This window comes from Clarias gariepinus, chromosome 6 (assembly GCF_024256425.1).
Source record: "Clarias gariepinus isolate MV-2021 ecotype Netherlands chromosome 6, CGAR_prim_01v2, whole genome shotgun sequence".
Lineage (NCBI taxonomy): Eukaryota > Metazoa > Chordata > Actinopteri > Siluriformes > Clariidae > Clarias > Clarias gariepinus.
The window spans coordinates 28391691-28406449 of record NC_071105.1 but is presented as its reverse complement, the minus strand read 5'-3'; the positions used below and the strand labels follow the sequence as shown (position 1 = coordinate 28406449).

The window sequence follows — 14759 nt, the reverse complement described above, 5'->3', positions numbered from 1 at the left end:
ATCATTGAGCAAAATGGTCTGAAATAAAAATCCTAAATGACCCTGATTGGAGACCATTTATACATTTAAAAATGTTAAATAAAAAAGATGTGGGAGGAGAGTTAACCCAAAATACCTTCAAAACAGGTAGGTGTTCAGTTGTCACTTTCCAATGACTTGACTATAGAGACATCTGAAGGAAGTTCATCCCTCCACCTAGGACTGAAAGATCAGAGGGAACGTGGTGCAGTGCGGGGTGTGAAAAGTGATTTGAGGTAAGTGGGTGCTGGGCTGTTTTGAGTTTTGAGTCAAGCATATGTGTTTTGAATTTGATGCAGGCAGCTACAGGAAGCCAGTGAATTAAGCGAAGAAGTGGGGTGGTGTGGGAGAATTAAGGAAGATTAAACAGCTTGAAAACAAGCTGTGTAGCTGCATTCTGGATCAGCTGCAGGGGATAAATGCTGCACAAAGGCAGACCTGCCAGGAATTAGATGCAGTAGTCCAGTCTTGAAATAACAAGGGATTGGACAAGCACCCGAATGGAAGGCGTGGAGGGAAATGGATGTAATTTTCTGATGTTATAAAAAAAAAAAAATCAACGAGAGCAAGTACAGTTAGCAATGTAAGGGGAAAATGACAGTTGATTGTCAAGAGTTACCCCGAGGTCCCAGGCAGTGATTGAAGGAGTGATCTAAGTGTTGTCCAGGGAGATCAAAAGATGCTGACAGGGGATGGATAACCTGGAATGATCCTCTTTGTCACCTTATATGACTGATCTTTTAAGTAGGAGGCAAAAAGATTCCAAGGCTTGTAAGGATAGACAAGCTAATCTTGTGGTTTATCATGTCAAACGCTGCTGAGAGGTCGAGGAGGATGAGGACATGTGACAGTTTAGGTGATCTAGCAGCATGGAGCTTCTCAGTGATGGAGAGAAGTGCAGCCTCTGTGGAATGCGCTGCTTTAAATACAGATTGATCGGGATCATTGAAGTTGTTCTGAGAGAGATAAAGAGACACTTGGTTGTAAACAGCGGATTCAAGAATTTGAGATAAAAGACAGAAGTGATACTGGCTGATAGTTACTGATGTCAGTTGGATCCTTGCAGGGTTTTTTTAGTTCTCTGGAATTCTCTTTCAGAAAACATTTGTTCTGTCTTTAAAAAACATCTGTTCTCTGGCAACATTCAAATCACATTTCAATACATTTTTATTAAGAAGTGTGTAACCAGTTATAATAAGTTGGGGCTTGATTTACATAAAAATATAACCCATGGGTGTTTGCATGGATTAACATAAAAGAAGACAATATACAATTAAGTTCAATTTAATTGACTTATATTTATATAGCACTTTTAACAGTGGTCCTTGAGTAAGCCAAGGGCAATGGTGGCATGGGGGTTGACAAGAACTCCAACCAGAAGTTGTGCACCAAGATGGGTCAGAGAGGTCTTAAAGATCACTGGCAGCTAATAAGCACTATGTTCAGCTTAACAAAGAGAAAAAAAGAAAGAGAGAGAGAGAGAAAGAGGTAGGTATGGTCACAGTCACATGATGTATATTTAGTGCAGAGTGCAAGCAGCGACTCTGGCAGGACCAACTATGACACCATAACTGACAGGGAGAACCAGACAGAAAGACTGACATGATGTTCCTGGGGAGTAAAGCAGTCACTCTATTGTTGACAAACCTGAGTGATCATTGAGAGAGAGAAAGACAGCATCCAATCATACCAGTTCAGCATAATACTCTGACACGAAACAGGCTGGTGATTGCTGACTCAAGCTCAACTCATCTCAGGAGTCACTATTTTATTTTCGCAAAACAGAATTCTGTTTTCATCTATTCCAACTGTGTTTGAACAACATCCCAAGGCCCTATTACTTTATGTTAGGCATGTAAGTTTGTAAAGCTAGTTTGTTAAATTTAGCTACTGTACACTGAACATGGCTAAGGTTCCTAATGATAGCTCGTATTGTGTGGCAATGAAGGATAAATCCTTGGGCTAGTAATTTTGAAGAACAGTCAGAATGTACCGGAGAACTGGTGGTAAACGTTTTAAGCCAATTTAATGGACAATTCAATTGTGATATTGTTTAATTTTTATTCTATATGAATAAAAGATGGTTTTTGTCTGTACTTTGGTCATAACTTGCTGTATTAATACACTTTATACTTGGGAGAACCCAAAACTAGTCTTTCTGCCTGTCTGTCCAGCTAGATTTTTTCACAGCAGAACCCAAAACTGTCTGGACAGAACTTAATGAAATGTTTTGAGTACTTATATATTTGCTGGAATTTAATAAATGTAATCTAAATGCAATCAAAATGTTGAGTAGAATTTAGAGTAGAAGCTACGAGCAGGTATTTGCCAGATTATGTCACAGCATAAATTAAAATTTAGCGCTTTTTCCCTTGAGGTGGATGTGGTTATATGCGTCAATCAACAGAACCAATCAATGCGATAGTTTACAGTGTTTAGACAGAGTATGCAGAAGACACAAAAACAACAAAATTCTCAACAAACAGAAATTGAAGCTTGACACAGCATGGCTTACTCCAAAAAAATTAACTTCTGTATGAACTATGAAAACTGAAACTCCAAAGATGAATTGACAGATCAATTTATGTTTATTCCTCCTATAGCAAGTTTGCCTTATAAGTTTCGGAATTGTGGCATTAATATAAAGCAGTAATAAAAAGTGCCACTATGAAAAACACAGGTCATTACAACAAACATATGCGCAGCAATCTGAAGTGAGGGCAAGTAAAATAACCAAACTGGAAGCCCAGTGTCACTCACTCATTGTCTATACTGCTTTATCCTGTATACAGGGTTGTGGTGAGCCTGGAGCCAATCCCAGGAGACTTAGGGCACATGGCAGGGTACACAATGGACAGGGTGACATGGCACACACATTCACACACTATACAGTAGGCAATTCAGGAACGCCAGTTAGCCTAACTTCCATGTGTTTTTGGATTGTGGGAGGAAACTGGAGCACACTAAAACAGGGGAGAACATCTAAACTGATGTTGCACACAGACACACAGACCTATGGTGGGAATGGAACCGGATAAGCTAATTAGTTTTGTTAACTTATGCTGTATGTAGCACCTTTGTCCTAGAGGAACACTGTTTTGTTTCACTGTGTACTGAACTGTATATAGTTAAAATGACTATAAAAGCTTTAAATAACAGTATGCAGTTTTATTTATTTAAAACTTTTGACCCACTGCTGATGGGTGATAACTAAAATTGTGGCCTTTCCCTTTATCAGTTTAGAGCGATGGCCCCTGAATATCCCCAATGTCTGTGAACATCCCTGGATATAATTGTGTTATTTTGTGATGATATTAAACAGGTTTAAAAAAGTATATATATATTTTATAATTATACAGTATGTACATAATAATCAAAATCATTGTAAAAGCTTAGAATTGCAGTAGGTCCATGTTAGCAGGAGGAAATAAATGTTTTGGGAATCAAGACATACTGTATTTTTGCCCTTCACTTCTGGTCACAGAATTTTGGGTAATGGATAAAAAGTAATTCAAATACATAATTAATTGTGGATAAATTATCATTATTAGTACTGAGGTCTAGGAAATCCTTGTCTTGCACCTACAGGGTCTGGGTTCAATTCCCACCTGGGGTCTGTGTGTGTGTTCTCCCTGTGCTTGGTGGGTTTCCTCTGGGTACTCCAGTTTCCTCCCACAGTCCAAAGACATGCAGATTAGGCTAATTGGCGTTCCCAAAATGCCCGTAGTGTGTGAATGCGTGTGTGAATGTTGACCAGAGGTCATATCATGGTAGTGAAAATGGGAACGAATAGTCACCACAGACATAGTTGGACTATAGAGGTTCTAAGATGTTCTAAGATATAATTGGTATATGGCTTAAGGTATTAATTATGAATCATAGTTAATTATTAATTACATATTATGAATCATATGTTTTTGTAGTTGCCCAGCAAAGACCCATTAATAACAATAAAAAATATTTATTAATAACAATTTAATATATTCAGTTTCCTTTAAAAATAGAAAAAAATGGAACTATAGATAATTTGTTTAGCTTAAAATGTTTGTAAAAAAAACATTAAATTGATAATACAGACCATCACAATACTTGTTCCTCCGCAAGCCATGACGTAGCGGGTGACGTCATTATTTAAATCCGCATAATTGGGGAACATCAAGGATTAATGTTAACATAAATGAAGTATATAATATCTAAACTTTATATCTGATCATTTACATATGGTTTAAAAGTATACAAACCGTACATACAAACTTAAAGGCCATAAAATGGTAATGTTTATTAAATCCAAAAATAATTTAACTTAAGAAATTGACTTTAACGAAGTGCGAACAGGGCGGAACGAGTGGTTTGTAGTTACTTTCCATTCCGGACACACTTTTCTAACGGACCAGTAGCAAAAATAAATACACAGTCATGGCAGGGCTCGAGGTGTTGTACTCTTATGTCGCGAGCTCTATAACATCTTCTCAAGATGCAGTTGTGTGTTTTATCCACTGGGAAATTGTGAAGAGAGGATATAAATGTTTAGGAACCGGAGATGTGGTGAGGGAATAAATTGTTACATTATATAAATATAATTTAATAGCATTAAAGTGTCGCAACAATGTAAACATTGCTTAGATTCAGAGCTAGTAGCAATGTTTTATATGTTAACAACTGCGATGATACACATTGTGTTTAAATGAAATTGCTTAGTTGGGTACATCGTTTATTTGTATCTTATTTCTTTATAAATCGATAGTTTTATTTACAGCAAACATTAGATATACAGCTAATATCCCTGCCTTACAGGTCAACTGTTCAAACTGTTCAAAAGTTTTACTCAATTTATGTAATGATTTCCCTAAAATATAAACATAATGCAACTGAATTACTGCTGTGGAGGAATTAGTATATCACTGGTATATCAGGTATTTAATGAAACTTGTATTTGAGCACGAAAGTGTGCTTTCGGTTTCATTTCAGCTGTTCCAGATACCAACAGCAGAGTTTAGTTATTCAGCTGATGTAACTGTTCAAACGTTTGACATATTCCTTCGGATATAAATGTAATGCAAGGGAAGGAATCATTAGACCAAGTTATTTATTGGGTATAATTAAGACTATTATGGGTTCTGGCTTTGCATGGCTTTTGACTTCTTTATATAGAAGTTGCTTTGACTGGATATCCAGGTGTGGCGACCGCTTGCTGTGAGCAGCCGAAAGACCAACAACATATAGAAGTTGCTTGCTCAAAAACTCGGGAAAATCAGCACACAGCTTTGAATCTGCTGCCATTAGGATGCCTAAGAGCCTGGATACTCCAGTTTCCTCCCACAGCCCATTAGGCTAATTGGCATTCCCAAATTACCCGCAGTGTATGAATGAGTGTGTATGTGTGTGTGCCCTGCAAAGAAATTGGCACCCTGTCCAGTTTGTATATCAAATGATTAAGTTGTGGTGAGACCTTAAACCTGTTGCAAAAAGTGGCAACGTTAGTTATATGTCATTTTATAGTTATATAATAATATATGATGTCATAATGGTAACCTTAACAAGCTCAATATGAGAAACATGACATTAAATGACATCATAGTGTGATGCTTAAAAAAAAGAAAAAAGAAATTGGCTAATAACATCCTGAGTGGAATTATATTGAGTGACATCATAATTTGTCCAGCATCTAGGTTTTTTTGGAGGTTTTAGCATGCTCAAAAAGCACACAGGTTGTGTGGTGCGCTTTTTCTTAGGCCTTCTCTTTGTAGCTTACAACTATATTTTATATTTAAAATACCTGGCAAATGTTCATTATCAAGCATGTTTTGATTTAAGTAATGTCTATATTATGTACTGTTATTAATATATTTTTTTATTTTGGTTTTATTAAAGCAACCAAAACATCTTGAAATTAAAATCTCTTTTAATTGAAACTTATTCTCCGGGTTATTTGCATAAACGTTACAGAATCCTAATTTCAATATATGGGTTATATATAGTGACAATCGGTCACTCTTAGACTACTACTGGATTAATTAACAGCCTGATAAATGTAAGAAATTTTAGGAGTCAGGAAGATTAATCTGCTTGTTTAAGCTTATTTAATACAAAATAGGACTTTATGGGTCTCTCTCAATCCTTTAGCCTCAAAATGGAGAGAAGAAATCAGAGTTGCTTCCCGCATCCTGGAACACAAACAAGGAACTGTACACATTGAGATACAGATCAAATGATGACAAGTCCAGCCTCCTTTTGAAAGCCATCACAGTTGATTCCAGCTTGATTTTCAACTTAATGGTAAATGTGGCTTATTGTATAAAGCCTGTAATTCTTGATATTGCACTAGTATAATCAAGAATTGTTATCTTAATGTTATTTTCTGTATTTTTTATAACAGGATTCAGCTACAGGCAAAGTCACAGACCTGACTGTAAATGTCAGTGATTATGTAAATGAATCAAACCTACAGTCCTTTGAAAGGTTGGTAACACAAGATATATTAACCACCATGTTCTATTCACCATTAATCAAAGACTTTCTAGTTTGACACACATCACCTCTTTATTTTTAATACAATTATAAGATTTACCCTGAAACCCACAACTTTTCTTATCATCACCATTGATGGCAGCTGTAGACACCAAGGCATGAATGGTTTCTTAAAATTTTATTTCAGAAATTGAGTAATGTCCAAGTTTCATGTATGAATATTTTTTGTATTTTTCTGCTTTTATTATACATGCAGATTAGTCATTTTTACCAAAGCAGAAGATAAATGTTATAAAGCTTATAAAGCAATGCAGACACAATCAGCAATTTACAACAGTCATAAGAAAATATTAAGCATGTTATATGAGTATTCTCTAAAACTTGCCACTTGCTTAGTGTGTACAAGAACACAGAAGATTTGGCTAAAAGGCTGAAGTCATCACTGCTGCCTGCATTGAAAGAAGAAGGACATGTAAGGAAAAGAAAGGAGGAGAGATTTACAGACACACAGCCCCAGCCAGCCTGTGATCCCTTGCGCATACCTCCCAGAGATCCTCCTTCTAGAGTCCAACCAAACTGGTGAGTGATAAGCGTGTATGTGTATTTAACAGCTGAAGAAATAAACAGTTGTTATACTGTAATTTGAGAATTGTGATCTAAATTTCAGTTAGAGCAATATATTATAAATAACAACAAACTATCTGTGGTATCTGAATCAGTGTATTCTGGTTATGTGATATTTATGTGATTTCCTGATTTTAAATAGTTAAATCTCAGACCAGCGGATTTAGTTTGTCATTGTCCGAGTGCTTCAGCTGCTTTTTGGAAAACTTACAGCGAGCAGTTATGTGCTTTTTAGTGAGGAATGGCTTCTGTCTGGCCACTGTACCATATATACCTCATTGGTGGGATGCTGCAGTGATGGAAGCCTCTCCCATTTCCACAAAGGAACTTGGGATCTCAATTATAGTCACCCTTAGTTTCTTGGTTACCTCTCTGACCAAGGCCCTTCATCCCCGATTACTTAGTTTGGCTGGGCGGATAGATCTGTAAAAGACTGTTGGTTGTTCCTTATCTTTTCCATTTGAGAATGATGGAGGCTTGATGAAGAGCTCATGCTCTTGGGTGCGTTTAATGCTCTAGAAAGTTTCTTGTATCCTTCCCCAGATCTGTGTCTTTATATAATCCTGTTTCATGAGTCTGCAGATAATTCTCTTATTCTCATGACTTTGTTTCACTCTGACCTACACCTACTGTGAGACCTTATATGGACAGGTGTGTGCCTTTCTTAATAAGTGTATCTCCAATGAACTAAATTAGGCAAAGATGGACTCCAGTCAAGTTGCAGAAGCATTTAAAATGCTTAAAAGCCATTGAGAGGAGTAGGATGTGCCAGTGCTCAATTGCAAGTGTCATAACAAAGGGTCTGAATACTTATGTATATTGGATATTTCGGTCTTTATCTTTTAATAAATTAACAAAACAGTCAACATCTGTTTTACCTTTGTAGACCTGTGTAGAGAAAAAAATGTGTTCCCACCCTTTGGCTGCAAAACAGCATTAATTTTCTCTAGACACACAGTTTTTTGAAATTTTTGAGAGAACTTTGCAGATAGGTTGGCCCCTCTGTGGGGGCCAAACGATTTGTTCTAGGGTTCTTTGTTCTTTAATATGTTCTTTGAGGCCAATCAGACACCTCACTGGTGGTACTGAATGATGGATAAGTTTCTCCCTGTATTTCTCAGCATTGATAACATTATTAGTCCTGACCAAATCTTCAAGTTTAAATGCAGAAATACAGCTCCAAACAAGGACAAGGACCCTCCGCCATGCTTCACTGTTGCCTGCAGACACTCATTATTGTACCGCAATCCAGCCATTCGGCAAAAAGCCTGCCGCCTGCTCCTGCCAAATATTTTGACTCAAGTGCTCCAGAGCACTTGCTGCCATTTTTCTGCACCCCGGTTCCTGTGTTACAGTAGTTGAGTCACTTAGCCTTGTTTCCTCAATGGAGGTGAAAAGCACATCTGGTCCGACTTCTCCAGACAGTGCTTGATGGTTTTTGCAAATGCACATACTGTTCCTGCAAGAACTGTTTCAGAACAGCTAACTCCTCATGTCTTAAAATAACAATAAAATGTTTTTAATTTTTACTTAATTACTTATTTTTATGCATACGATTTCATAGTTTTGAAATTTCCATTTTGTCTCTATTTTTTATATTACATGGCTGAATACGTTTCAGACCGACTGATATTTTATACACACACACACACACACACACACACAAAACATCCAAGACATTTATTAAAGAAACATTGTACATAGAACAATGATGCCCCAGTCCCCTTCAAAGTAGGCACCTTGTGGCCTCACACACTTCTCCAACTGTCTTTTCCACTGTACAAAATATTCCCTTTGTTGGAATAGCCATCAGCTGTTTCTGTGTATTTTCCTGAATCTCATTGAGCCAGTAGAGCAACAAATCTGCTTCAAATTTTGTTAAGCTTGAACATTCCTCGACTGAAACTATGCGGATGATTCAGAAAGCTTTCAGGGGCCTTTGTCAGCCCGTCTGGCACCAATATCATGCCTTAACTCCAAAATATTTTTATTCTTAATTTTGACATTTGACGTGATCATTAACTTAAGCTCTTGACATGATTGGCATGATTGCATTGCTATCATATACAGTACATATGATAACAGCATATGGACAAATATTTTGGTGTTTAAAAAAAACTGTATGTGTATAATCCTCTTTATTATAAACATCCAATGAAAAGGTGCATGTCCTGTGCATTTTTCAGGATGGACCCACTCAATCCATTTGCTGCAGGGAGGGCTGACCTTGATCCCTTTGGGTGAGTAGTTTGCCTTTTTTCTCTCTTTTTTTCACAACTCTTTTCTCTAACCCTTTTTCTTTTGAATGCTTCTTTGAGTCCTGTGGCTTGCTCAGGTCAAGTCAAAACAAGCTGAATAAATTAAAAAATAACTGTACTTAAATCCTGTTTACAGTGGGACATCAGGGGGCATGATTATGGATCCTTTACGATCAGGCTTCCCTCGTTCTGGATTTGACCCTTCAAGTGGCATACCTGGAGTCCTCCCTCCGGGGGCTGTGCCCCCTGGTGCACGCTTTGACCCTTTTGGACCAGTTGGCAGAAACAGACCTGGGTAAATCTAGTGTGTTTGTGTGTGTGTCAACATGTAAACTTGTGTATATATGTGTGGGGTCTTGGAAAAACCTTTTGGAGTGTTAAAATTTTGGACAATTTTCTGTTTAATATATTTTTCAAATGTACAGTTTTACCTTAAATCATATATATATATATATATATACTGAACAAAAATATAAACGCAACACTTTTGTTTTTGCTCCCATTTTTAATGAGATGAACTCAAAGATCTGAAACATTTTCTACATAAACAAAATAACCATATATCTCAAATATTGTTCACAAAAAATCTGTCAAAATCCGTTACGATGAAGAACTGGAGTCAAGTCGAGACCCCAATGAGGACGACGAGCATGCAGATAAGCTTCCCTGAGACTGTTTCTGACAGTTTGTGCAGAAATCCTTTGGTTATGCACTCCGATTGTTTCAGCAGCTGTCCGAGTGGCTGGTCTCAGACGATCATGGAGGTGAACATGCTGAATGTGGAGGTCCTGGGCTGGTGTGGTTACACGTTGTTGCGGTTGTGAGGCTGGTTGGATGTACTGTCAAATCCTCTAAAACCTTTGGAGACGGCATATGGTAGAGAAATGAACATTCAATTCACGAGCAACAGCTCTGGTGGACATTCCTGCTGTCAGCATGCCAATTGCACGCTCCCTCAAAACTTGCGACATCTGTGGCATTGTGCTGTGTGATTCAACTGAACCTTTCAAAGTGGCCTTTTACAGGTGGCCAGTCTAAGGCACACCTGTGCAATAATAATGCTGTCTAATCAGCATCTTGATATGGCACACCTGTGAGGTGGGATGGATTATCTCGGCAAAGGAGAAGTGCTCACTATCACAGATTTTGACAGATTTGTGAACAATATTTGAAAGATATGGTTATTTTGTGTATGTAGAAAATGTTTCAGATCTTTGAGATCATCTCATAAAAAATGGGAGCAAAAACAAAAGTGTTGCGTTTATATTTTTGTTCAGAGTATATATATATATATATATATATATATATATATATATATATATATATATATATGCTTGTTGAACATCCTATTCAAAATGTATTCCCTCTTCACACTCTCTTTATCCACCTTTTAGTAAGGTCACCACGGGGGCACAGTCAGCATTCCATTTTATCTCAAAGGCATTCACAGGAGTTGAGGTCATGGTTCTCTTTATGCCACTCAAATTCAAAAGCTGAAGAAACCACCACATCAATTATATAGAAGTGGTTGGGACATTATAAAGCAACTAAGTGCAGATTACAGCTTCTACCCCTGAAAATCTTACATATTTACTTCCGTTAGTCATTCCTGAGCCATTATTCATTATCTGGATACTCTTTAATTTGGCAGCATTGTCAAATTTCATCAAAATTTTTAACATTGTCAAGAATTTTCTTTTTCATAATTCAATTAAAAAACTAAAGATTTTGTATATTCTAAATAAATCAAGTGTAAAAAATTTGACTAAGACTAACTCCAGATCTAACTTCTCTAAAGTCACTCTGGATAAGAGCGTCTGCCAAATGCCTAAATGTAAATGTAACAGTGAAAATTAGAAATCCAGTATCTCAAAATATTAAAGATTTTTTAATTTCGAGTTAGTGTCATTAAGGTTCCTCGCTACTTTTCCTAAAGTAAAAGTAAAACAAATTAACCTGAATGTTACCTTCGAAAAGAATCCTGACAAAGCAGTGTCTCTGTTAGTGTGTTTGTGCGTGTGTGTGTGTTTGTATGTGCACGCGTGCGTGAAGCTGAAGTACTATAAGACAAGAGGGAGGTGGGGGCTACTCTGTAGGACAACAGTGTCACACAATGTCCGTTAGGAAACACTGCTTTGTCAGGATTCTTTTCGTAGGCAACATTCAGGTTAATTTGTTTTACTTTTACTTTATAAACTAAAAAGGTTTGAAACATTTTACTTTACATGTAATGAATCTAGAATACAGTTAAACCTTTGATTGTGCGCATGATACGTTCCGGAAGTGTGCTTTTATATCAAAACACCCATGTATCAAAGCAAATTTCCACCAAAAGAAATAATGGAAACTGGTGATTTGTTCCACAACCCAGAAATATTCATATAAAAACACTTAATACAAAATATAAATTAAAAATAAAACAAATGACCCTGCACTTTACCTTTGGAAAAAATCCCGACAGAGCACTGTTTCCGCGTGTGTGTGTGCGTGTGCATGCGCATGTGCATCTTAAACAAGGAACTTTTCTTATAACACTTGGTTTTACTTTATGCGCATGGACCCACTTGTGGTCACAATATAATAATAAACTTGTGTTAATTTTGTCAGCTATTTTAAATTTTAGTCTTAGTCCTGGGAAAAAATGTCCCTGTTAGTTTTTATCATATTTAGTCAATCTTATCCTATTTTTGTTTAATCAAGTTTTAGTCGACTAAAAGTCTGGACATTTTAGTCTAGTTTAAGTCAGAGAACCCATAACCTTGTAGCAATACGATTATTATTATTAATTAACTAGCACTAACACTTACATAAACACTGGCATACACATACAGCATATGAAACAGTCACACATATACACTACTAACTGCTCAATCTACTGTACATGTGAAATGCGCACACCTGGGAAATACTGCTGCTCATGACATAATGTTGATGAAAATAAAGACAGATGTTTTATTAGTCTTTATTTTTTAAACCACATTTCAGTCTCATCTTTTTTCGTCACTGTCACTGTTCATTGATATCCGTGATGTCTCGTCTTAGTGACAGGAAAAAATGCAAATATTTTTAGTCATTATTTTCGTTGATTAAATTAACACTATAATAAACAGTACATGCGCACAAGGAAGTTGACTGTACGAATGACATGCGCACTGAGACTGAGCATGGGAGACTATTACCCACAATCCCACAGCACGCGAGGGAGAAGAACCATTGGTTCAGTTGTGATCACGTGATGCTCAGCAGACTACTTGTATGTCAAGACCTTGCTTGTTTATTAAGTTCAAATTCATTAAAACATTTTGCTTGTCTTCCAAAACACTCGCAGACCAAGTTACTTGAAATGCACGGTTCCACTGTATATAACAGTTTTATGTTTTGAAAAAAAAAAATTTGTTTCCTCAATATTAAAATTTTTAATATGCATTGTATAATGTGATAAATATCAGTTTTAATCAATATAAGAAACAAATACAGCATTGATTATCACCCAGCCCTTCTTTCAACAGGCAATGGTTTGTAATCAAATATGGGTCTGATAATCGACCCAGAAATGTTTTTTTTACCTAAAAGCTTTTTTCCAGGCCACCATAACAAATAGCTGCTTTTTCAACATTTGTGTACTGATTAGATATGTTTTTTGTTTATTTAATTATGAATAAAAGGGGGTGTCTGTGAATGGTTTTACAGCAACTTTTCTTTTGCTATGATCGATTTTATTTATTTGTTTATTTATTTATTTATTGTAGTCAGTTTTCGTTTCTTAACTTAATTCTATTTTTAATGTAATTTCGATTTCATTATTCCAGGCCAGATCCTGATCATCTGCCACCACCAGGCTATGATGACATGTTCATGTAAAAGAGCATTATTCACATCCTGCTTCTCATGGAAGACTTGCTGTTCCAGCAATGTACTACATTTCTCATTTCTCTGCTTTCTCTAATTTGCATCTTTGCTACTGTTTAGGTTTTCTGGTATGATCTTGTATTTAGTGTTTATTCAATGTTCTGCACATGGGCAGTATGTTCTTTTTGTTTATTTTTTTTTTTATTTAAATTAATAAACAGGGAGGTTGATTACTACTCAACTAAAAAGTACATTAATTTCTTACATTTTCAAACTTTCCTTGTCCCAAGTAAACTACATTGAGACACCAAACATGCAAATAAGTAAAATTCATTTAATAATCTTTATGGAGTAATTATAATAACCTTGTAAAGGTAATATGCTTGCTAATGTTAATACTTTTTGGTACCAAAATTTTATTTTGTACTGTAATTACTATAAAATACTAAAATTAAATTATATAATTATTGGTACTAGTAATACAGTACACTGTAGCCCAGTTTTAGTCTGTGAAAATTTTCTTTGAATTATACTTTTAGTAAATGACTAGTTTACATCATAATTGTAGTTCCTCACTGGCCACTTCATTAGATACACCTTGCTAGTACTGGATCGCACTCCTTTTGCATAAGATATGCACACATTTACTACAAAGTTGAGTAGCGTACCTGAGTTAAAAAAATACCATAAAAAGCAGTAATCATTATGTAATTATATAAAATCAATAATTAGCTTGACAACACTGTCTATTCTCTGGTACAATTTGTGTGTTTTTTAATAAAATACTACTTGCATCTGCTTCTTTGTTTATGCATGCAAATCCCTGAAGCTTCCTTTTTGTGTGTGTGAAAAGTTAAAAAGTGTTCTTTTACGTAACCTGGTACTTTCTTTTCTGGCCTACAGATATTTCCTGTAAGGTTATTTTCCTGGTATACTATGTTTGGAAATCAGAAAGTTTTTGTACGGACTAAAAAAAGTCATAAAACATGTATAACAAAGTTTGTTTAAAAAAAAAAAAAGCTGCGTAAGACTTTTATAGTACTGTATAAGAAAGCAAGTTATATTAAGATTCATATAACAGGCGAATTGTGAACATATCTTGCGTTAATACAGATTACTCTGAAATGTGTAGTATTATTTAACTATTACCTTGTGTAGTAATATTATTGATTGCAGCCACGTAACATACAAACCCCGCATCAGATATACTACTGCTTTTGCAGACTGCGATTGCTAAATGAATATTTAAGCTTACAGTGCGACACTGCATGTTGGCTGTGTGAAGCCACTTTAACTCAAGCTGGGACAATTAAAATGTGAGCATCGTACATCCAGCATTTATCTGCGATTCTCAGCTGTTTTTAAAAAGGACATGGAGTTGCACTAATTAATTTATAATTAGTCTGTTATCTGAAATCTGAACTGTAGCCTCTTGTTGTTCTTGTGAACTTTTTGCAATTGCACTAGAAAAACAAAGTACTATACAGTCTTTGTAAAACCACACTGTTTGTGCTTACTGGAGTGTAATTGTTTAATAGACTT

General features: G+C 36.0%; 1 protein-coding gene across 1 annotated transcript; it reads left to right on the top strand.

Moving 5' to 3' along the window:
* Nucleotides 1-4408: 4408 nt before the first annotated feature.
* LOC128527137 (proteasome inhibitor PI31 subunit-like) lies at nucleotides 4409-14016 on the top strand. Its single transcript, XM_053499455.1, has 7 exons — nucleotides 4409-4563; nucleotides 6142-6294; nucleotides 6395-6477; nucleotides 6883-7065; nucleotides 9297-9350; nucleotides 9505-9663; nucleotides 13178-14016. The coding sequence occupies exons 1-7, from the start codon at nucleotides 4435-4437 to the stop codon at nucleotides 13227-13229; spliced, it is 813 nt and encodes a 270-aa protein (XP_053355430.1). The 5' UTR covers nucleotides 4409-4434; the 3' UTR covers nucleotides 13230-14016.
* Nucleotides 14017-14759: the final 743 nt, after the last annotated feature.